The sequence below is a fragment of the Arachis hypogaea genome, chromosome 15 (assembly GCF_003086295.3).
Source record: "Arachis hypogaea cultivar Tifrunner chromosome 15, arahy.Tifrunner.gnm2.J5K5, whole genome shotgun sequence".
In the NCBI taxonomy this organism is placed as follows: domain Eukaryota; kingdom Viridiplantae; phylum Streptophyta; class Magnoliopsida; order Fabales; family Fabaceae; genus Arachis; species Arachis hypogaea.
This window is the reverse complement of record NC_092050.1, coordinates 630,144-653,348: the sequence shown is the minus strand read 5'-3', so window position 1 is coordinate 653,348 and position 23,205 is coordinate 630,144. Positions and strand designations below refer to the sequence as shown.

The 23,205-nt window shown below is 34.9% G+C and overlaps 4 protein-coding genes and 1 long non-coding RNA gene across 5 annotated transcripts; 2 read left to right on the top strand and 3 right to left on the bottom strand.

The window, feature by feature from the left end:
- Positions 1–1,164: 1,164 nt before the first annotated feature.
- On the top strand, positions 1,165–7,887 carry LOC112747368 (nodulation receptor kinase-like). Its single transcript, XM_072217404.1, has 15 exons — positions 1,165–1,673; positions 2,115–2,619; positions 2,813–3,291; positions 3,655–3,805; positions 3,964–4,035; positions 4,136–4,207; positions 4,427–4,498; positions 4,611–4,682; positions 4,776–4,951; positions 5,512–5,738; positions 5,869–5,995; positions 6,067–6,135; positions 6,380–6,569; positions 6,930–7,062; positions 7,348–7,887. Exons 1-15 carry the CDS (start codon positions 1,577–1,579, stop codon positions 7,684–7,686), a joined length of 2,781 nt encoding a protein of 926 aa, XP_072073505.1. The 5' UTR covers positions 1,165–1,576; the 3' UTR covers positions 7,687–7,887.
- A 669-nt stretch (positions 7,888–8,556) lies between these two features.
- Positions 8,557–9,403, bottom strand: LOC112747371 (protein BRICK 1). Its single transcript, XM_025795351.3, has 2 exons — positions 9,118–9,403; positions 8,557–8,918 (listed from the first exon to the last, which is right to left on the bottom strand). The coding sequence occupies exons 1-2, from the start codon at positions 9,248–9,250 to the stop codon at positions 8,794–8,796; spliced, it is 258 nt and encodes an 85-aa protein (XP_025651136.1). The 5' UTR covers positions 9,251–9,403; the 3' UTR covers positions 8,557–8,793.
- A 1,382-nt stretch (positions 9,404–10,785) lies between these two features.
- On the bottom strand, positions 10,786–18,063 carry LOC112747370 (probable cytosolic oligopeptidase A). Its single transcript, XM_025795350.3, has 17 exons — positions 17,485–18,063; positions 17,211–17,378; positions 16,419–16,542; positions 15,925–16,001; positions 15,471–15,614; positions 15,152–15,382; positions 14,992–15,082; positions 14,600–14,721; positions 13,908–14,015; positions 13,576–13,821; positions 12,956–13,101; positions 12,458–12,575; positions 12,045–12,204; positions 11,829–11,860; positions 11,574–11,639; positions 11,246–11,317; positions 10,786–10,997 (listed from the first exon to the last, which is right to left on the bottom strand). The coding sequence occupies exons 1-17, from the start codon at positions 17,896–17,898 to the stop codon at positions 10,914–10,916; spliced, it is 2,403 nt and encodes an 800-aa protein (XP_025651135.1). The 5' UTR covers positions 17,899–18,063; the 3' UTR covers positions 10,786–10,913.
- Positions 18,064–18,581: 518 nt separating this feature from the next.
- Positions 18,582–23,033, bottom strand: LOC112747366 (serine hydroxymethyltransferase, mitochondrial-like). Its single transcript, XM_025795347.2, has 15 exons — positions 22,828–23,033; positions 22,628–22,678; positions 22,418–22,504; positions 22,029–22,150; positions 21,866–21,942; positions 21,508–21,632; positions 21,148–21,240; positions 20,867–20,959; positions 20,553–20,750; positions 20,285–20,389; positions 19,810–19,875; positions 19,632–19,709; positions 19,345–19,456; positions 18,997–19,107; positions 18,582–18,898 (listed from the first exon to the last, which is right to left on the bottom strand). The coding sequence occupies exons 1-15, from the start codon at positions 22,921–22,923 to the stop codon at positions 18,750–18,752; spliced, it is 1,563 nt and encodes a 520-aa protein (XP_025651132.1). The 5' UTR covers positions 22,924–23,033; the 3' UTR covers positions 18,582–18,749.
- Positions 19,331–23,167, top strand: LOC112747367 (uncharacterized). The gene is made up of 2 exons (XR_011872643.1): positions 19,331–19,502; positions 21,480–23,167. It is a non-coding gene; the product is annotated as an uncharacterized lncRNA (long non-coding RNA).
- Positions 23,168–23,205: the final 38 nt, after the last annotated feature.

Below are 23,205 nucleotides of genomic sequence, written 5' to 3'. Positions count from 1 at the left end.
AATATGCAATGGATTTGTTACTGAAGGATATATATCTATCAATAATATCTTCAAATAGTATATATATATATATATATATATATATATAAAATTGAAGGATGCTGAGGCTGAATTGAATATATGGGGGTGGTTATAATCCTTTTTCCTTTTATAGTGCATATAATTTATATTTCATATAGTAGTTCCTAGGTCTGGACCAAGCTATATATTGGATTAATATATATAACTATGTCATTTTTTTAATGGATTATCGCCCACAATTTGTGCTAAATATATGTAAATGGATGCTATTTTAATTTCAAATGTAATTTTCAAGCAGTTCATGCTGAGCAGTTAGACTAATGCTCCAAAGTTACCAAGGGTTTACCTGCCCTTTTGGGGTTTTCTCCAGCCACTTCTTCCTACTTTCTAAATTCCCCCCATTTTTCAAATTTCTATGGTTTTTTTTTTTTTGAAATAAGAATATTATGGGCTATAAATATTGGATAATAATTAATTGTATAATAAGATAAAACATAGTGTTAATTTCTAAGTTAAACATGATAATGATATAATAAATAAGGAACAAACTTGTATTGTATAAAAATTTTCTTTATTAGGTGATCATGGTTTCTAGTGTTTAAATGATTTGAGGCATATATATCAATATATTTTTACATGACTATAATGTCAAATTTTTCTAAATTTCAATCCAGACCCTTCACAAATAATTGCTTTTTTTTCTGTTTTTTTTTCGAACTATATTTTTCTTTTTTTTTTAGCCACCTAAGACTTTATTAGCTTGTAATTGCATGATATAAAGAGACATAGAAACTTGACATTAATAATCATATATAGAACTGCTAGTTTAAAACATTGGTCAATATTTACACCACAATAATAGAGACATGAGCATTATTTTATTAGGAGCTTATACAATACTTTAATATATTAAGTACATATACAATACAGAACTAACAATTTGCATATACGTATACCAGAAAAGTTCAAATTTGTTGCAATTTACTACTACTATTTAAATCATGTATATTGCATCAATAAGAGGGAAGAAGGTGGAAGAAGACGAAGGATCATTGGTCATAGTAATATTATATACAAGTAATTATGTAACCACCACCTAAACAAAAAGAAATTAATTATATTGGTTTAACATCAACAATAATTAATGATTAATAATTAACAATGAATGTATACTAATTCAATCTCTCTAACTCATCTTCCATCTCTTTCCTAGCTCCTGCACATTTCGGCCTTGAAGTCAAACCTACACATTTGAGAGAATCTTCTTTCTTCTTAAACTCTATATCCAAATCCAATTGAGCAATTTTTCAAGGTGGCTCCAAATTTTTAATGAGGAGATAATGAAGTTATTTGGTATAGTTTTGATGTATATGATTAAGCAATAAGGTTCTTTGTTCTAACTTTACCATAATTAAGTCCTACAAAGATGTTGGTTTTCAAGACAGATAAAGAAATGCAATTGAGAAGGAATTTTATGGTTCTTGGTGGTAGATACCAAGTTATTTGGCAAGGATTCAAGGCTGAGAACACCATGGGATGATCATCATTTACATAGATGATGGATTTACAAGATTATTGGATATTAAGATTGGTTTTTGTTGTATATGTTCTTTGTGTCTACATATTTATCAGATCAGCTTCTGCAAGTGAAGGTTAGCAACTTAAGATTGTAACTCTAAAATAATTATTATAATTACTCAATCCATTCCAAATTGATTAGTCATTTTTCTGATATATTCATAAGTCAATGTGTCTGGATGCAATTTATTTCTAGCTAGATATATCAATTTATGAATGTATTAGAAAAGTCAAAACAACTTTTTCCTTTTGACGGGCAAAACAACTTTTCAACATGGAATGGAAAGAGGACCGATTTCTTTTCATCTAGAGTGCAACATATGTTATCATGAATTCAAGGTCTATAAAATTATCATAGTTCATAAAGAATATGCCTTGAAAATGCAGAAACAAAACAAGGTAGTTTCATATACTCCAACACCTAGAAAATCTGGAAAACAATTCACACTATGAGGAAATCTATTTTGGTAGCACAGAATGTTTATAATCTATAACATTTTTCTCCCCTTATGCAGGGTTTGAGAGCATAGCATGCTGTGCTGATTCAAATTATACAGATCCAGTGACCACCTTAAATTACACAACAGATTACAGTTCTTTCCCTGATAAGAAAAGTTGCAGGCACCTATCTGAAACCGTGTTACACCAAATTAGAGACGAAAATTTTCGATTGTTTGATATAAATGAGGGAAAGAGATGTTACAATTTGCCAACAACTCCTAACAAAGTGTATCTGATAAGGGGCATATTTCCCTTTAAGAATTCATCAAATTCTTTCTTTGATGTTTCAGTAGGGGTAACTCAATTAAGCAGAGTGAGATCATTCAGGTCTCAGGACTTAGAAATAGAGGGAGCTTTCAGGGCCACACAAAACTTCACAGACTTCTGCTTAGTGAAAAGGGTGGGTAGTCCCTATATTTCGCAGCTCGAATTAAGGCCACTTCATGAAGAGTACCTGCAAGGTTTACCTGCTAGTCTTCTGAAACTGATAACCAGAAATAACCTTGGAGGCAACATCAGGTATGTGATCTAATTTTACTTTGAGACTTACTCCAACTTCATTTGATAAAGTATACTACTAGCGGAGTAAGAAAATTGGCACTCCAAAAATGGCTCTTGCATGGGAAAATGTGTTAGATACAAGACCATATGTATGTGTTCTACTCTTGCATGATGCATGAATAAACGGTCTCATAATTCGACAATTTACCAGTTTCAGGTACCCTGTTGACAAGAGTGATAGAATATGGAAAGAAACTTCAAGTTCATCATCATCAGCTCTTGCATTATCTTTAAACATCACCAATTTTGATCCCAAAACTAGTATCTTCCCTCCCCTGCAAGTCCTACAAACTGCTCTTACCCACTCTGAGAGGTTGGAGTTCATCCACAATGTCCTCAACACCACGGATTATGAATATCGCATGTTTCTCTATTTCCTTGAATCAAATAGTACTCTCAAAGCAGGACAAAGAGTGTTTGACATCTTTGTTAACAGTGAGATCAAAGAGGGAAGATTTGACATATTGAATGGAGGGTCCAACTACAGATACACTCTCTTAAATGTATCAGCAAAAGGATCATTGAACCTAACCTTGGCCAAGGCATCTGGTTCCGAGAATGGACCACTTCTGAATGCTTATGAGATCATGCAGGTACACCCATGGATTGAAGGGACCAACCAAACAGATGGTAAGTGTAGTAATGGTCCAATTATGTGTGAAATTGTTGCCATTGTTCTTATCCCTTCCTTGTGGGGGTAGCTAGCAAGGTAACTAGACTTGAGAGTTCACCTAAACTCTATGGAGCTTAGGTGAACCTGAATTGTAAGACTCAACCTGGAAAATTGAAAGCTCAATCCAGGGACCTAAACCTGCAAAACTTACAAGGAACTTGAGAGTTCGATGACCTATGTTGCTAGTTGCCATAATTATCTATTTCGCATTCCATTTTTAATTTTGAGAACTGCACCATTTTGTTTCCCATGTTTATGATATATTATTCTATAATACGACCCTCTCACTCTTACACAAAACCTTGTTATTTCTTCTTCAGTGGAAGTGATTAAAAAGGTAAGAGAACAGTTATTGGTGCAAAACCAAGACAATAAAGTGCTGAAGAGTTGGAGTGGAGACCCTTGTATTCTTTCCCCATGGCATGGAATAACATGTGATCATTCAAGTGGTCCATCTGTTATCACTGATTTGTAAGTCTTTCCACAAATGTATCAAACTCAAATTGATGGCGTTAATTCAAGGTCTCAAGCTAAGCAGTTTCTGTTTTTGGATGATTCAAGTCTTATACTCTTATTTATATGTCACTGACATGAGATGTTTATTATTATGTACAATGTTATTTATGCAGGGATCTTTCCTCCAGTGATCTCAAAGGACCAATTCCTTCCAGTGTCACTGAGATGACCAACTTGAGAACACTGTATTGCTTCAAAAACTCCTATTCAATTGCTTCTGCATTTATTTTTGGTGAGTAATATGGTACTGATTTTTATGCATTGCTATAATTTTGTGATGTGCAGGAACCTGAGCCACAATAGCTTCACTGGTGAAATCCCCTCCTCATTTCCACTTTCTTCCTTGTTGACATCAATGTAACTATTCCTTCTTTTTCAAAGTTCAACTATGAACTAGTCTGATTTGTATAGCTATAATGCACTTATATTATCCTTGTCAATGTTATAGTTAACATCAATATAACAATCACAACATAACTTCATATAATTCTCTATACAAAATGTTAGATTACTGTAAAAGGTGAATTAATACTACCACTGGATTTTTCTTTCAAATGTTGATTGATTTTGGAGCAGAGATGTGAGTTACAATGACTTAGAGGGATCCCTTCCAGAATCCATTTCCTCACTGCCAAATTTAAAAACACTGTAAGTTTTATATGTTGGCATTTTGCTTCCTCACCACTATTAATAATTGTTATCTTTTTTAGCAGCATATGTCTTCCATAAATTTAGGTTGTGTGCTATTCATTACTTCCAGATATTTTGGTTGCAATGAACATTTGAAGGAAGACATTCCACCAAAATTGAGCAGTTCACTAATCCAGACAGAGTAAGGAGCAGCCAAAGAAACAAAAAGTTCTATAAAAATAATAATAATAATGTAAAATTGACCGCCTTTTCATTATTATTATGAATATTTCAGTGGCGGAAGATGCAAGGAAGAAGACTCCAGACTTGATCAAGTAGTGGTTATTAGTGTGGTTACATGTGGATCACTATTGATTACTTTGGTTATTGGAGTTATTTTTGTTTGCTGTTATAGACATAAACTAATTCCATGGGAAGGATTTGTTGGAAAGAGATACCCAGTGACAACAAGTAAGTATTTTATTGGTTCTCTAATCCTTTGTATCCTATGTCTCTCTGCAATTCTACAGCAAAACATTGCCTTTCAGCCTAAACTGAAAGTATAGTCATATCATATATCATTATCTAAGGGATGTATAGTTATAGTTCTATGACAAAAACCATGTTTGGATAAGGGTCTGTCAAGATAATTATGTATTTTTAAAATAGAGGGAACCAAGCAATCTATTTTGCGGACTATTTTTATTTTTTAAGACAACTTCTGTACAACCAAAAAGAAGTGACATAGATGTGTTTCTATCATCCCATTGATTCCTTCCATTGTCTCTAGACAGTAAACAAATACTACCTAAAGACAATATCAGATTTCAGATCACAATTTCACTAGTCTTTAAAAATGCCACCTTTAATACAGAACACATGGTTTTACATTTTGCATGCCTGCTAACAAGGACAAATTGTTATCAACTTATGATAAATGAGGAGGTTGTGTACAATTGGCTCTCACTATTTGTTCATTCTGTATAAGGGAATTTCTGACATGTTCTTGCGTGAAAAAATAAAAAATGCAGACTTAATTTTCTCTTTGCCAAGCAAAGATGACTTCTTCATAAAGTCTGTGTCAATTCAAGCATTCACTTTGGAATATATAGAGGAGGCAACAGAGAAGTACAAGACGTTGATAGGTGAGGGAGGGTTTGGTCCAGTTTACCGGGGCATGCTAGACGATGGTCAAGAAGTGGCAGTGAAAGTCCGGTCAGCCACGTCGACTCAGGGAACTCGAGAATTTGATAATGAGGTACAGTATGTGCCTTTCAATGTATCATCCATTCTATATTCCCATGAAAATTCCCTAATTTCAATGCGTATTAGTTACTTTCTACAGTATGTCATCTGAGTATTTGACTGGTCCGTGATACATATTGCAGCTAAACTTACTCTCTGCAATACAGCATGAGAACCTTGTGCCTCTTATTGGTTACTGCAATGAAAAGGATCAACAGATTCTCGTGTACCCTTTTATGTCCAATGGCTCTTTGCAGAATAGACTATATGGTAAATATCCCACAATTCCTTCAGCTGATATGTCTAAATGTATAGTGATTCTAAGTATCACTTGGCAACAGGGGAACCAGCAAAGAGAAAAATATTAGACTGGCCAACTAGACTCTCAATCGCACTTGGTGCAGCTCGAGGTAAGTAATATGATGCTTTGCTTTTTCCTAATCCAGAGAAAGGCTTGACCAAGAAGAAAGATGGGAAATATTGAATTAGCTAAATCTGATCATTTGCTTGTATTTGATCCATCATGGATCTACTGAGATTTTAGCAAACAGCATAAAACAATATTCAATTTCTTATCAAGCCACTAGTAACTACAATTTTCATCTATAACATTTTGGAGACACTAGAATCCTTACAACCGTTTTAATTGAGCAGGGTTGGCATATCTTCACACATTTCCGGGACGTCCTGTAATACACAGGGACATAAAATCTAGCAATATACTCCTGGATCATAGCATGTGTGCAAAGGTTGCAGATTTTGGGTTCTCAAAATATGCTCCACAGGAAGGAGACAGTAATGTTTCACTTGAAGTAAGAGGAACTGCGGGCTATTTGGATCCAGAGTAAGTGAAAACGGATTATGTGTTGACCTTATTTCATACTGCACTGTTTTAGCACTTTAGAATCGTCTGAATAAAAATGACCAATAAAAAGTGCGACTTGAAACCGTTATTTACAGCATTCAGAATTTGCTTTAGGGCGACTACAATTAGAGATAAAACAACGCTTTTTTATTATATTTCCTTAATGTACTTTTATATGAAACCACATAACTCAGACCGTTGTGTAAGTAACTACAGATTATCAGGGATGACTCATCTGTTTGAATTCAAATGAGATGATGAAGGATCTTAATATTCCTAGTCCTATATGTTCATGTGTTACAGAATGCAACACAGAAGCTGACAAGTATCCCTATGCAGGTACTATACAACCCAACAGCTATCGGAAAAGAGTGATGTCTTCAGCTTTGGTGTGGTCCTACTTGAAATTGTGAGTGGTCGAGAACCTCTCGACATAAAGAGGCCACGAAATGAGTGGAGCTTGGTTGAATGGGTATGGTCCATTTCCAAAATATGTTATCATTGGACTGCACCAATACGAGAAGAGTTTTATACTATCAATCAATCAAATGTTTGTATTTGTATGATTTTTGAAATAATAAGTTGTTAAGGAAAACACTAATGACAAAACAATACATGATTGCATGCTTGTCTAAATATTATTTTTACACTCACAGTGCATACATATTAAATCTCTACGAAGATTACATTTTCGCTTATCCATTTTCAATCCTATATGATTAGCAGGCACTAAGAAGTAACTTAACTTTTCATGCAGGCTAAGCCATACATAAGAGCATCAAAGATAGAGGAAATTGTGGATCCTGGAATCAAGGGAGGATACCATGCAGAAGCAATGTGGAGAGTGGTGGAAGTGGCACTGCAATGTATTGAACCATTCTCCGCGTACAGGCCATGCATGGATGACATTGTCCGTGAGTTGGAGGATGCTCTGATCATAGAAAACAATGCATCGGAATACATGAAGTCCATAGACAGCCTCGGAGGATCGAACCGCTACTCTTTCGTCATGGATAAGAGGGTTCCGCCCTCTACTTCATCTACTGCAGAATCTACCATCACATCACAAACCTTGTCCCTCCCACAACCAAGATAGTACTGCAGAATCTACCATCACATCACAAACCTTGTCCCTCCCACAACCAAGATAGTAGAATGGGTCAATGAAATTTTTTATGATTCATTGATTATTGGTTTAGCCATTATCTTATTATTCTGAAATGGCAAACCAGAGAATATACTTGTGAATGTACTTTCATCCATTCTATGCATCTTGAAACGACTACTCTCTTGCTCATCCCCCATTACTTCTGGTAGAAATATAATTTGGGTAAAACGTAATTGATATTCGGTGACAGTATCTATTGCTAAGTCCAAACTTCACTAGTAAAGGCCACATAAACCAACTCGATTGTGATTTAATAAAATATAGACATGTGGTTCTGGAAGAGGATTTAATATATTGGCAGAAAGGTCAAGCACATTTAGTTGAGGTTGTTACGTATAACTCATTAAACTATATATCTCAGCAAATTGAAGTATGAGGGTTGCAGAAATTATGAAATACTAATGGCAAAAATAATTGGGAATCAATTCACTAGAAACCATCTATTCTCTTTTCTTTGAGCTGGTCCTCAATATGGCCATTACTTAAATGCTATTGAGGACAGGATTATGACTATAGTACAGTATGTTATCAGCTTATCATCCATTTCTATCTAGTGGAAGAAATCCAGAATTTTTCTGCCAAAGCAACTTCCTTTCTCCTTATAATATAAGATACCACCAGTACTCTTAATTGATGTGATCCTTGAACGACAACTAAGATTACTGCTTTAGAAAGCATGTTACATTTGAAAGCAGGTTTCAGAACAGAAAATATGAATGCAATTATAGGATTACAACGTAAGGAATGCATCATGAACACATGAACGATTTAGAAGGTAGGATTTTAAAGGCTTTGATAGAGGTACAACGAACCAAAAATATGATACATATGAACCATAGGGTTTAGCTTGTCCAAAGTTACAAACAAAAGGAGTGCAGTAGTAACTAACCATCACAAATAAGCTGGACAAAAATTGAAATTGAAGAACAAGATTTACACAACACAAGGCAAGACACTAACCAAATATTCTCTCTAGATTTTACATTATAGGTAGGAGGGGAGGTGCTTACTGGAAAAAGCTGTAAGTAAATGGCATCATGTAGCAAAAAGAGATGGGTTGGCTGATGCATTGGCCACTTGAACTTCAAGGAGTTCCAGCCTACGCTCCAATACATCAAGCTTCTCATTCAACGATGCAAGCTTGCTCTTGGTTGTAGCCTCTGAATGAAGCAAAAACACAAACAATTGGTACGCAATATGAATTAAAGGACTCAAATTCAATTAACTAGGCTCAAAAAGGAAAAGGGATCCCGGCAAACAAACAAAATATTCAAACTTGAGATGTTGCCGGTGTGATTCAGTACCCAAAAAGAGCATAATTTGAAGTGCAGAAATCAGAAATGGAAGAGTTAGATATACCGAATTGGACGAGGAAGTCGAAGAGGCGACGAACGTTGAGGGAAATGTGAGAGATAAATTCGCGGTTCTCCCAATCGGCTTGAACTGCTATTCCCACGTTCACAGCGTTCGTTATCCCTCCCGCGCGAGCCATCAATACTTCTTTTTCTTCTTCTTCTCTGAATATTGCAGATCCAGCAGATGTAGTAAATACCCTCACACTCTGCAGATTCGACTTCGAAACAGGATTTTCTACGTTTCTTCTTCAGACTTCAAGTACCGAACACTGATTTTTGACTAACCAACCTGCAAAAAATAGTCAAGTTTAACTTTTTGAAATTATTAAAAAAAAAGGTTTAATTTTGATTGAGGTAAACTATTTTACATTATAGTTAATTATTCACCCGTGGATTACTAAAAGTAATTATTTTTGCTGTGGTGATATTTGTAAATTTTTTTTAGTTGTTAGTGTATTAAAATTATATTTATTATAAAATGTGAAAAAATAAAAGATTTTCCTGTTGTGGTGGAAGAAGGTGACAGGTTATTGCCATTTAGCAACTTGCTTACCCACCATGAAACCAGAAAGGAATTTTATTTGAGTATGTGGGGTTGGGGTTGATCTAACAATTGATTAATGTTTTGATTAGCAATTAGGTAGTAGAAAAACCTTGTTAGAAAATATAAGGATTTGAATCCTCTAAAGTTTGAATTTCACTTTAGAGAGTAAAATGTGATTTTCTATCTTTGAATAGTTTCTCTTTCATATTTATTTTTGGTCCCACCTATAAAATCAATTGTAAGAAATCACACTTTACTTTTTAAAATGAAATTCAAACTTTAGAGGATCCAAATTCCCAAAAATTAATCTTGTAATAAAAAAAGAGTAAAATAAATTTTTTAAGGGGCTAAAATAAAATTTGTACACAATTTATAAAAAAAATTTAAAGTTTGGGAAGGGTCATTACCCCCCTTTTGTTATATGTAGCTTCGCTCCTGGATTAGATGTCTTAAATTAGTCTTTGAATAATACAGCAGTAAATTAAACTGATTTTTTATTAGATAATTGCGTGTGTTACAAACTTATTATGACATATATCACCGTCGAATTGATAGAAGATTAATTTAATCAATTGTTGTATTAAAATATTTACATTTTAGATTTGGATCTTCTAAATTTTAAATTTTACTTTAGAAAGTAAAATTTGATCTCTCATCCTTGAATGATTTCTCTCGGATCCAAATCCCTTTTTGAGTTTGTTTGATATTACATAGGCCTTCTTTTTTCAATTATTTGCCTTTGCCTTATGCTATTTTTTCACTTTTGGGGTTCACCAAGAATTTCAGATATAAAATTCTAATACCATATTATGAATAATTCGAATGGGTCTTAGTAACTTAGAGTGCTCTTGATTCATCATTTTGCAAATGTACAAATATATTTTGTGAAGAAATGTTCATCATTTGTTTGCTAACTTTATAAAATAGTGACAAAGGTCTTTCAAAGTAGATGACACACCCACTTTAACCATAACTTCAACTAGTTCGTCCCCATCCACCACTACCTCAGCAAAGACGTGAAGGCACCGAATCCAAGTTGTTAGAACGTAGCCTTCACAATTAGGAATTAGCTACATTTTTATTAGTCATGTGTGTGTTTGATAATTGATGATTGGAAAAAAAGGCAGATAAAGCAAAAATGTATATTTCTATTCAATGTTGTAAACTGAGGATAATATTTTAAAAAATGTAACTGTAACTACATGAATGTTCAAAAAGAATTCAGTCCCACTTCACAGTATTGAACAACTCCATTATCATGAAGCTGCAACAGATAGTAGGCCACTGTGCCTAAGCAAAGCATCTGGTGTTGGTTCTCTTCCACGGAATTGCACAAATACCTGCATTTAGCCACAACATATCATGATCAGTCGCGAATTCGAGACATTAGATACGCATCTAGATGCTTCGTCAAACATGGTTACGCGACCAAAAGGGATTATGCGATATAAAGTATAAAGCGATTTCTCTTGAAATTTTTAATTATATGATGGTAGTATATGTAATTTATCCTAAACCATAAACATATCCATCATGATATCTTCTAGAATTTATTTTCCATTAGTAGGGTCAGGGTGCATTATCTGACCTCAAGTGGTGCTTTGCCGCCTCCAAGAGCAAGAACAGTCTCACGGAACCTGTGGCCTGTTTCCTTAACAGCCTGCATAAATGCATAAATGATCGCAATTAAGCATGTGACAAAGTGGTAACTGGTAAGGGAACAGTAGCCGAACCAAACAAGGGTCTAGGTCAAGCAACAACTGCTAACATAACCCAACAAGAGTGCACCATTTGTTTAATAAATTACAAAAAAAAAGAAGTGATAGATTGTTACACTGTATATTTCTTTTAAAAAGTGGGGGATTTTTAAGCCTAAAACAGAATGGCATAAAACGGATGCGTTTTTTTAAATGTACCTCGTTATTTTCCAATCCAGCATCTTCGAATGCTGAGAATGCATCTGCAGACAACACCTCAGCCCACTGCACGATAGATAAAATCATTGTAGGTACACTTTTCTTTCTTGCTTTGTTAGAGATGCAAAGTGGGTTCTATAAGGAAACGAGGGAGATATATATATATATATATATATATATATATATATATATATATATATATATATACCCTCAATATGAGAATTTCAATCAATGATGAAGTAATAAAGATTATACCTTGTAACTATAGTATCCAGCAGCATATCCACCTAAAAGAAAATAAAATATGCAGAAAATTAAATAAATTGGAGTTACATTTTGTAGAGATATTTGCATGATACTAGTACTTGAAGAACATCAAGCATCTCGTACTACTCGATGCGGGACTTCGGGAACACCATAATACCCAAGTTCCTAACACATGACTACAAAAGTATAATATGCACAGCAAACCTGCAAATATATGCATGAAGCTGCAAAGGAATCTGTCTTCTGGTAATGGAGGAATCACTTGAGTTCTCTCGGAAACTCTGCGATCAACGTCATAGATGGATTCTGGTCCACCTGGAACATATTTTGTATGAAGTTCAAGATCTAGGCTAGCAAATTTTATCTGCACGTTATATTAAAGGGGAATAAATATTAGAAGGTAAGTCACTTAATAATATAAATAATCCAAACTCAACAATCAGCATAAAATTTTGAAGTTCAAAATGCATAGATTACTAAAGCCTTAAAAAGTTAAATCATTCATTCAAGATTTAATTAAAACCCAATAAGATAGATTTATAGATGAACAAATATTACAAGAATCAGGTTTATTGATTTCATCCTTCAGAACAAGCAACGAGAGAAAGAACTCTCACCTGTCGAAGACTCATAGACCCAGCACGAAAAGTCCTAGCAGCAACAAGCTTCAAATATACATCTTCGGGAAGACTCTCCCCAGTCTCAAAATGCTTTGCAATGCCCATTAGTGTCTCCCTAGAGCCCAAAAAAGAGAGAGAAAGAAAAAGGAGCTATAAAAGAAAATGCATAATACTAATACCGTAGTTGAAATATCATAACTGGCTTATAAATAAGGTTACAAGGGATTAGGTTGCTCAATCAAACTGTCAACAAGTCCAGGAATTTCAATTTTCACAGTGCCCTAGAAAGAAGAAAAGGAGAAGAAATTGAAGTGTAGAATATTAAACCAAGAACACATTCTATTGATGCCCAAAGTATTAAGACAAAAGAATTGATTTTCTAAATTGTTTATATGGCAAAATCATAAGTTACTTGAGAGGGATCACTCTAAAAGATGACGAAAGATATGATCAAATACAATGGGGTTAGACAATTAGACATATATTGCTCCTTACCTATGGTAACACCAGTTTTCCATAAACTGAGAAGGCAATTCAACAGCATCCCACTCAATCCCTCTAATACCAGCAACCAAACCCTCATCTTGCTTAGTAAGCATATGCTGAAGTGCATGGCCAAATTCATGGAAGACAGTCTCAACCTGATAAAAAAGATAGGGAAAAAACGCTAGTTTATGAAACAGTTATGAATTCATAACATGTATACAAACCAATAATTACATCTTGTTCTACAAGTTGAGAATTATCCAAAATCTACATTATCCTAGCCTATATATCATGCAATATCAAGCAAACTCATTACAATTTGCCACCTTGTGTAAGCAATGGTGGTTTGACCTTTGGCAGAACCACAAAAGAACCATGACTGCTTTTAGTACACATCGACTTTGCATAGAACACATCAAGGTAGATACCCACTTAAAACCTGAGTTCAAATTTTAAAATATGCAGTTATTTGGGATCTTGAACTGAAAAAGCACACTGCTTTTTCCATAACTTCTTAATTTACTTGGGATTTTGAAATGATAGAGTGCATAGCTAAAGTCACATCCAAGAAGGAATCCAAAATAGGCAGGAAAAAATAAAATAAAATAAAAAAGAACAACTAATGTTACCTCACGGAATGTCATCAAACTTGGCTTGTTGTCCACCGGAGGTGTTTGATTGCATACCATGTGAGCAATAGGCAACCTTGCTGAGGTACCATTTTGTGACAATACACGACTACGAGCGACAACTTCACCCATCCATGCACCTCCCTTTTTCTCAGAAGGACGACTATAAGGATCAAAATAGAAATACGCAATCGGATTACCAGAAGAATCTTTCACGCGAAAGAACCTGACATCAGTGTTCCAAACCTTAAAACCAATAATCATGCATCAGTAAATTTAAATAGTTTTTCTCATTATAAAAACCAAAGCTGAACAAACATGAATTCAGTTACCGGAGCTAGACCATCAGCTGGCTCAATTTCAATGCCAAAGAGTGTTTTTGCCAGGTTAAAGAGTCCCTCCATAACCTTTGGCAGAGAAAAGTAAGGACGCAGTTCTTCCTACAAGACAAAAGCAGAAGTCTTCAGCTTTTGAAGGCAGATTAAAGACAAAAAAATTATTACAGGAAATGGAATCTTGACACAGTTGACTCATTATTCAAGAGTGAACAGGGATAACTAACCATTAAAATATAATAAGAAGAAAACACCAAGGGAGGAAGAATTCTGTTAGGATTCGAATAATATATGCACTAGTTATCACTAGTCACTAGTATGTATTAGTTAAGAGTAGTTAGGCAGGTAACTTGATTAGTATAAATATATGTGATAGGATAGAGGTAAGAGTGACTTGTCATTTGAGTAACTTTTGGTTGTTAGGAGTGTTGAGAGGCCTCTTAATATCCTCTCTACCCTGTCATTGCATGTAATACATCAATAAACTCTAGTATTCTGATTCAGTTCTAATATTCTTCCTATAAATGGCTGCATGAACAGTGAATCAAATACTCCATGATGTGGAGTGGAAATTAATCTTTGTTTTAATCACTTCAATTCTGGTAATCGTCTTGTTTTAACAGTTAAAAATCAATATTAAAACCTAGTGATTTTTTCCAAGTAAAAGCTTTTTGGGGGAGGGGAGAAACCTCGTTAATGTCATATTTTGACTCCCGAAGCCTCTCACTCCAAAAGGTAATGTCCCAATGTTTCAAATCATCAGCTTCCAATGCACCCTTATTTTTGGAGAATTTCTTTAGATCTTCCATATCTGCTTGGTAAGAAAATGAAACGCTTAAAGATGTTACTTGATTAAAGGAAAATGGATATTTACAAAAAAAAATGATATAAGAAAATCACGTGTCAGAACTTGTGTCAATGATTCGAAACAGAAAAGCCATGAATTATTACTATTATGAAGAATTCAGTTACAGTGACATGCTAACTCCATCAAGATACATGATGCATCTTTACCATAAATAACTAATAAAGCAGCCAGTAAAGAAATAGAAACAATATAAAGAGGTGTCCTTTGCACTACCTTGCACTGCAGCATCCCAGGAAACTTTCCTAAGCTTTTCTAGAAGTTCTTCTGCTTTATTAACAGTTGCCATTTTGGTTGCCATGCTAATCTGATGGATTCTACGTCAGCATCCTACAACAGGATTCTACTCTTAATAAAGAGAAGATATAAAATATACCTCAGCATAGTTATTGTAGTTGAGAAGCTTGGCCTTTTCCATCCTAAGCTTTAAAATTTGCTCAATTATTTGAGTGTTGTCCAAATCTCCAGTAGATGCACGGGTTATATATGCACGATAGACTTCCTCACGCAAAGAACGATTGCGCGCATGTTGCATAACAGCAATAAAACTTGGAGCATCCAATGTAATTATCCATGGCCCATTATCGGCAGTGGCATTTTCATGTCCCTGCATGCTCCCACTAAGTAGTTAGAATTCAAAAAGATAGCTGATTGTCATAACTTGAAAAATAACATAATATGCCAACATGGCAAACCTTGGACACCGCGATTTGTGCAGCTAACCCAAGAGCAGTGGCAGGTAACCCTTCAATGTCTTTCTTATCTTTGATTAGCTTTTCAAACTTCTTTGTTGCATCCAGAACATTCTCCTCAAACTTTTGTGACAACTTTTCCAGCTCCTATGGATAAAATTATAATTAAAAGAAAATTTTAAAACAAAAAATTTAATTGAAATGTACCTCATGAAATTTTGTTTTGGTCCTAAAGAATTAAAGCTCAATTACTTTGGATCAGGAATTATAGCACATGCGTAGAAATATAGAATCTTCCAAACACAATCTTATTAGCATGTTTTAAGTACTTGAGAATCAGGATATTATGGGTGGGGGAGACATATATTGCCAATGCACTTGGAATTTCAAACCAGTGTAAAAAGAACAACTTGGGAAACATATTAGCATTTGTTTTATAATAGTCATAAAAACAAACCTGTTCAATTTTGTTAAATTGTTCTCTTTTATCATCTTCAAGGGACACACCGTTAAGAACCGCCTCCTTTATTTGGCCTGCAAAAGCACAAGTGAAACTGTTATTTGGCAATTATAAAATGACAAATCCGATCATGTGAATAGTAAAACATAACCACACTTCCATATTCAGAACAGTGAAGAACTTATTCTGTATAAGTTGAAAAACATAGTTACATGGATTCCATATTATGTGCCAAACACCAAAAACAAAAGGCACAACACATAATTGTCCATCTTGGGCATAGTATCCCATCCCAGCATCAAACTAGCAAAAGAGAATATCTATAAATAAGGAAAACCCTCCAACTTAATAGATGAAATCTACAAGCTAAGAAGAAGCTTTGGGGATATAACACAGAGCATTTCAAGCAACTCAACAGTAACAAGCTAACACCAGTAAAATATCCAGAAAAGAATGTCATTATAGCATCAGAAGACATCTAAAAAACTTACTTTCAACAATACGTTTGCGAGCCTCACTCAGGGTCTGCCAATCGGGTGACTCTCGAATGGCTTTAAATGCATTATAAATAGGCTTACTCTGCCCGAGCTTAAGCTGAAACTTAACCTTCTCTGCCTGCAGACAAAACCCAAGCCCATCTAGTCGTTAGTACAACAGCAACAGACACTTGGAAACCATTTAACATGAGAAAAGAATTTTATTTCCTTTGAAAAGAATTCATTTCTATTTGAACTCAATTCCATGATTTGGAATGACTATAATATATTAATAGAATAGAATTCAAATTTGAAGAGTGTGAGTGGATTTGGAAATCAGACCCCTTTTGGTCTGATTTACAAATGAAGGAAACATGAGAATTGGAATTCTCAAAGGAATTCAAATCATTCATTTTTAGTTGTTCCAAAGCAAGAAAAAGAATTCAACTCTTGAGTGAATTCTAATTCCTAGCATTCGAAACAAGCTCTTATAGTTCATAAGCGAAATACACACTACACAAGAGTTGACTAAAAGCTAAACTGCAAGTTCCAGATTACTCTTTAAGAGTCTAAGACAAAAATCTTCTACGCAATATTTGAGGGGGGAGGACAAGACAAACATGCTGCAATGATATAGTAGTACTTGCAACAAGAAAATGATCATATGTTAAAAGTTAAGAAACTCTTGCACAATATCCCAAATTAACAAATTCACAGAAACAAACAGAATACATAATAGAATTTAAACACTCACCAGAATATTTACAAATTCACATAACCAAAACAAAAATACGCAGAAAACAATACCTGAACATCTTCAATGGCAGAACGGAGCTCAGAAGTATCCTTCACAGACTTGAGGTGATTGACAATGCCCCAAACAACAACCAAACTATCCACAATCTTCTCCAACGGTTCCACCAGCTTCGGCCACGAAGGTTCCACGTTACGCTCTAGTTCCTCCAATTCTCCTTCCTACATTAAAAAAAAAATGAATTTAAAAACCAAAAACGATGAACATCTATTTCCCAAAACGCGAGGAAAAGAGACCAAACGAGAAGAAAGACTCGAACTTGCATACCAATTGCCTGAGGAGAGTTCGGATTGCGGGTCGCACGTGCTTGGCCTCTACGGCGTCGAACGGCGGGAACTCAAAGTCTTGAAGCAAAGGGTTCCCTTCAACGACGTCGTCGCGTGAAGAAGCTGCAGCTGAGAACGAAGAAGAAGAAGAAGAAGAAGAATGAGAGTGAGAAGGAGCGAATGGTGTTGGCGAAGTTGGCTTATGAATTGCGTCGAGGCAGAAGGAGAGAGAAGAAGACCAGAGGGGACAGGGACGGGATTTTGAGAATTGTTTGGGGCGAAAAATGGAAGAAGAGTAACGCCTTAGAAGTGGGTTGTGGCGGTGAATGGTGGAGAGTGTGAGAGTGAGGCGAGTTGCCATTAGCATGTTTGCTATAACAACTGCTCCCAGCACAATTCTCTCTCTTTGTCTCATTTTTTAAACGCTTTCTGCTGTTATAATCTTCGATATTTTTGGGGAGTTACGTTATGGAAAACAAAAATATATCTGGTACATACTGATATATGGTCTTATGAATAATGTCAAATATTTTTTTTTCATTTTATTTTGTCCTGTGATTAGTGAGTAGAGAACTTTTGTGCATTTCTGTTTTCTACTTTTCTTACTTAAATGGTTAACATAAATAGATCTAAATAATTTTATCATAGTTAGAAATAAGAATGCACGAACAAAATAACCACCTGAATAAATCAACCTAGCAAAGGAATTCCGAATCGCAACTGAGTTTGCTAGGGTTCGTGTTTTACGCCCTCTTCTGTACGAATTTGAGAACAATCCCCATACGTTACTAATAATATTTTTGTCAATTTTTATCAATTTTTATTTATAACTATATTTAATAAAAATATTTTTGTAAATGTATTTAATATAAATATTTTTTTTATAATTATATTTAATAAAAATGTCTTTATATATATTTGTTTAGATATATCTCGTTTAAAATATAATAATTAATTATTATTAGTAATAAATTCATTGGTACCTATACTTTTTCATCTTAAAAAAAAAAGTTAACAGAAACGCAAAACAGCGTCGTTTTAATCAGCCGCGTACCCAGCCGTACCGGCGCGGTGCCATGCCGCACCGGCGCCGTAAAATTTGATTGTTTAAGCCTTTTATTGCATAATAATAACAATAATCTATACATTTTTTTCCGAGAAAGTATCAATATCGATCAAGTTTTTTTCTACGTTCATATTCATAGCATCATCAACATATATGTTTTTTTTTTGCATGATGAAAAATTTGTTCTCTTTCTCTTTCTCTCAGTTCTTGTACTTCATGGTTGCTTTATCGAAACCAATGGTTGGGAATTGTTTCGCGTATTCCTCCACGTCGTGACGGAGCTTCGCAATCTCTGTTTGGAAGTAAGTAGACGACTGAATTGTGGCTAAGAAATCCTTCAGCTTTGTTCCTGATTTGAAAAATAATAAATTATAAAACAAAAATCAATATTTGATGAAATAAACACAAGTTCCAGAATCATAATTCAAGATTTTATTGGATTCTAACCTTTGCTCTCTGCCTTTATCTTCACAGCCAAATTCACTGCTGCATCGAAAAATTCTGCTACCTTAACAAAATCCTCCTCAACAAATCCCCTAGAAGTGAGAGCAGGAGTTCCTGAAATCCCCAAGGTAATCAAGATTACTCACAAAGGATCGTTTTGCTTACGAATTCGGCCAATATGCCCCAAAATGTTTGATCCTTTTGACAAATTTTGTTAGCTATAATCTTTTAAATTTTGGTTATTTCATCAGTAATCTTTATCAGCCACATGATCTTATGCAGAAAAACATGGCAGTTCACTCCCCAAGTTCAAACAATAAATATGTAAAGCAATGGTGGAGGTTGTAGTACCCATCCTGATGCCACCTGGAACCATGGCAGACACATCTCCAGGAACTGTGTTTTTGTTGGCTGCAATGTGCACTGCTTCCAACACCTTCTCAACTCTGGAGCCATCAATACCCTGATTCAAGATTTTTGAGAAAGAACATTAGACTCACTTTATGAAGGTATGAAAATTTTCCCTAACTTCATCTCAGCCCTTTGGTTATTACATAGAAATCATTAGAAATGAATGTTATAGACTCAATGGTTACTCAATGAACCTTGCATGCAATATGAAGATAGTTGATTGTTACCTTGTTCTTCAGATTCACCAAAACTAGATGATTCTCAGTTCCACCAGAAACAAGCTCATAGCCCCTCACACTCAGAGCCTAAAAAATTAACAAGGAGTTCATTCATGTGGTCTAACATGTAAACACTAAAGATCTGTGTCTAAGAGAAGAGGCAGTTTATTTCCCCCTTCTAATGTACCTGTGCAAATTTTGAGCAATTACTGAGAACCTGTTCTTGATATGCTTTGTACTCTGGTGTTGTAGCCTAAATCCACACAAGGAAAAGAAAAAAATGGTTACCATCAATTAATAAATATATGCAGCGCTTAGTATGCGTTCGCAAAATTGCAACTATTTGCTAAAGACAGAGCTAGAAAGAAAGCGATGCATCCATATAAATTGGTTCCAGGATGATCATTTGAAAGGTTCATCAGGATAACAATTCTTGTTTCTTTTTATAAATTTGCTTCTAAGGTTGCCACACCCACACTCATTATTTTCTCACCTCAATCTTTCGGGATTTTTTGAAGTTACCTTTTGAAGTAAATCCAGCTGATATCACTAAATACAATGTCACACTCTTAATCAACTCCAGAAAACCTTCAATATATATACCTCAATATCAAGCAAAAATAGTGACAGTAAAATTAACGGATCAATCTCTATTTGTGTACCTGCTTCAGTGCAACAGCTAAACCAGTAATAGTGTGGTTGTGGGGGCCACCTTGCAGTCCAGGGAACACTGCCTGGTTGATTTTGTCCTCATAATCATACAACACCTTCAAATAAGTAAGGAGCATTAACATTCAGCTCAAGCCATGAATTTACATTTTTTTTTTCCAAGAACCAAACACATACTGGCAAACAAATGAGAAAAATATTGGGTGAGTATAATAAAGTTAACTGGAAAAATTGACAAATGAATTTTGTTAAAGAATGCACCTCCTTTCCTTGTTTGTTAATTTCCTTCACCCCCTTCCTGAAGAAGATCATAGCTCCACGTGGGCCACGAAGCGACTTGTGAGTTGTGGTGGTCACTATATCTGCATAATCAAAAGGGGATGGGATAACACCAGCTGCAACCAATCCACTGATGTGTGCCATATCTGCCAGCATCACAGCCTTGTGTTTATCACACACCTGAAACATGTTTCATTAGTTCAACTTTGTTCCTCAAAAACCATTGAGTAAAAAAGAACGAAGAAGAACACAAGACAATCTATATAATGTTCATAAAATCATTCTGTACGATATACCTTGCGGATGCGTGCATAATCATACAGACGTGCATAAGCACTTGCTCCAGCAACTATTAGTTTTGGCCTGAAAAGTGTAGCCGTTGCCTCCAACTGCATTTGAATGTTGCTCAAATCTTAAAAAACTCTTATTAACACAAGTGGTATACAAATATTCAAATTGAGAGTAGACTAATTTGAGGCAAATGGGGATTGGAAAATTTTCAATCACTCAGCAAGTGAAAAGTACAATTGAAGGTTATACAGAGACCATGATACAAGACTGCAATGTGCAAAAATACCTGGTCATAATCGATATATCCTGTGCTTTCATTCAGTCTGTATGGCATTGTCTCAAAAAATATAGAGACTGCAGAAATCTTTTTGGTATCAGTCTGCATCATGACAATAGTGACTATTACTTTCTTATCCTTAATTGATTGTAACTCTATACAAATAATAGACAAGAAATGCCCCCATTGCTGAAATGAAAATCCATTAATCAAAATAATCTTATGTTTCATAAAGGACTGCTAAGTTATTCTAGTGAATCTCAGAACTTTATTAGGGGGGGAAATGACAACAGTGATCATTGATCTATTTCCATATATCTAACTAGATTTTATTGAAACAGGTAAATGAGTGAGGGAAGTTGATAATACCTGGTATCCATGAGAAAGATGCCCTCCATGAGGAAGGTCAAGCGCCATGATTCGCTCATGAGGTTTCAGCAATGCGGTATACACATGAAAATTTGCAGGTGAACCAGACAGAGGTTGCACATTTACTGCAAAATAGGGGTAAGAGACACATAAGCTACATTTCCTTCTCTCTTGTTTTTTCTTTTTTTTGATTCTTTCCCCCCCTTCCTTTGGGAATTAAAACAACATATTGAACACAGAAATATTCATTGGAGAAAGTGTGAGATGTGAAAGCAAAGTCCTATGAAGCCAAAACAGGGAAATTTGTCCATATACAATGAAAAACAAATCAGGTACTATGTTAGTGTTGTGTGATTACCTCCCCATTTTGCCGGATCCAACCGGAACGCTTCCAAGGCACGCTTCTGGCATAGTGTTTCGGCCATGTCAATATACCTGAAATAAGTAAGATCAGAAATCATTGAATTGATTCAATGTTTCAATGTGACACTCCTATAGAAGAAAGCGAAAGAGTGACATACTCATTTCCACCATAGTATCTGGCACCAGGATATCCCTCACTGTATTTGTTTGTCATTATAGACCCTACAGCTTCCATCACAGAGACAGAGGTGAAATTTTCTGAGGGTATGAGTTCCAGCCCCTTCACAAAAACAAAAACAAGAAGTCAATCCATATGTGTGGTGAAAACTGAAAAGCAAAACTCTACCATCATCTCATCAATCATCATATATGATAGGCAATCAAACATTCAATCCAATATTCCCCCCGCTAGGAAGAATCATAATATCATGTAGCATAAACTCAGCAATATCAAATGTTTTGCATAAACTCAGATAGTTGGATAATTTTTTTCAAGATTTTCTATATCCCTGGCAAAGATGCAAGTAATAATCAACTAATATATTACCTTCCATTGTCTAGCTTTCTCTAGCTCAATTATATCAGCAATCTCAGGATCAACTTCCTCAAGTGAAGCATTCAATTGCTTTGGCCACTGCAAAGGCAAATCAATATATTACGATAGAAGTCTGATTTTTCTTCCTTTCTGCTTGAAAGTTGAAACAATATGTATATCTAGATATGCAATACATTAACTGTAATTATATAATAAGCTTACCGAAACTCGGGATTTTTCTTTGTCGTAAACAGCTTCATCAGGTAAAGAGGACTACATTCAAAAGCAAGGGAAAGGAATGGCAAGTAGTTAATTGGTTAAGGTAGGGGAGCAATAGAAGATTATGAATATGAATATTTGTTATTATAAAGATAATAATATAATATAAAGCATATATGGTTGGAAATTTGATTAATGAAGACCTTGTAGTAAACAGTGGTGCCTGCACTGAAGAGAGGACGTAAAGGCTTGTCCATGGAAGAAGAAAGCCTGCGAAGAAGCGCCATTGCCATTGCCATCTCCAAGACACAAAACACAGGGTGTGTGTGTGTGTGTGTCTGTGTGTGTTATTGTGTATGTTTTTTTCTCTTGTAACGTAGTTTACAGGTTTTGGTTGTTTTGTTTGTTTCTGTTGAGTTTTGATTTTGGTGGTTGGTGGCTCTTGATGATCCACTCCTTATTCCTTAGTCCCACTTCTAAGTTAGTTATGTATAAATAACTATCAAATATTTTTATTTTATTTTATTTTATTTTTTCCTTAGATATTTGAGGAGTTTGATTGTCATGTATTCATTATTCAA

Coding starts and splice junctions, on each gene's coding strand:
- LOC112747371 (XM_025795351.3), bottom strand. CDS start 9,250: ATGGCTCGCGCGGGAGGGATAACGAACGCTGTGAACGTGGGAATAGCA. Junction 8,919..9,117: donor CGACTTCCTCGTCCAATTCG/GTATATCTAACT, acceptor TGCTTCATTCAG/AGGCTACAACCAAGAGCAAG.
- LOC112747370 (XM_025795350.3), bottom strand. CDS start 17,898: ATGAGACAAAGAGAGAGAATTGTGCTGGGAGCAGTTGTTATAGCAAAC. Junction 12,576..12,955: donor GAAAACTGGTGTTACCATAG/GTAAGGAGCAAT, acceptor TTTGGGCTCTAG/GGAGACACTAATGGGCATTG. Junction 11,640..11,828: donor CTGGATACTATAGTTACAAG/GTATAATCTTTA, acceptor TCTATCGTGCAG/TGGGCTGAGGTGTTGTCTGC.
- LOC112747366 (XM_025795347.2), bottom strand. CDS start 22,923: ATGGCAATGGCAATGGCGCTTCTTCGCAGGCTTTCTTCTTCCATGGAC. Junction 21,241..21,507: donor ATCTTTCTCATGGATACCAG/GTATTATCAACT, acceptor GTCATGATGCAG/ACTGATACCAAAAAGATTTC. Junction 20,960..21,147: donor GATATATCGATTATGACCAG/GTATTTTTGCAC, acceptor ATTCAAATGCAG/TTGGAGGCAACGGCTACACT.
- LOC112747368 (XM_072217404.1), top strand. CDS start 1,577: ATGATGGATTTACAAGATTATTGGATATTAAGATTGGTTTTTGTTGTA. Junction 5,996..6,066: donor TTTGCAGAATAGACTATATG/GTAAATATCCCA, acceptor ACTTGGCAACAG/GGGAACCAGCAAAGAGAAAA. Junction 6,570..6,929: donor GCGGGCTATTTGGATCCAGA/GTAAGTGAAAAC, acceptor ATCCCTATGCAG/GTACTATACAACCCAACAGC.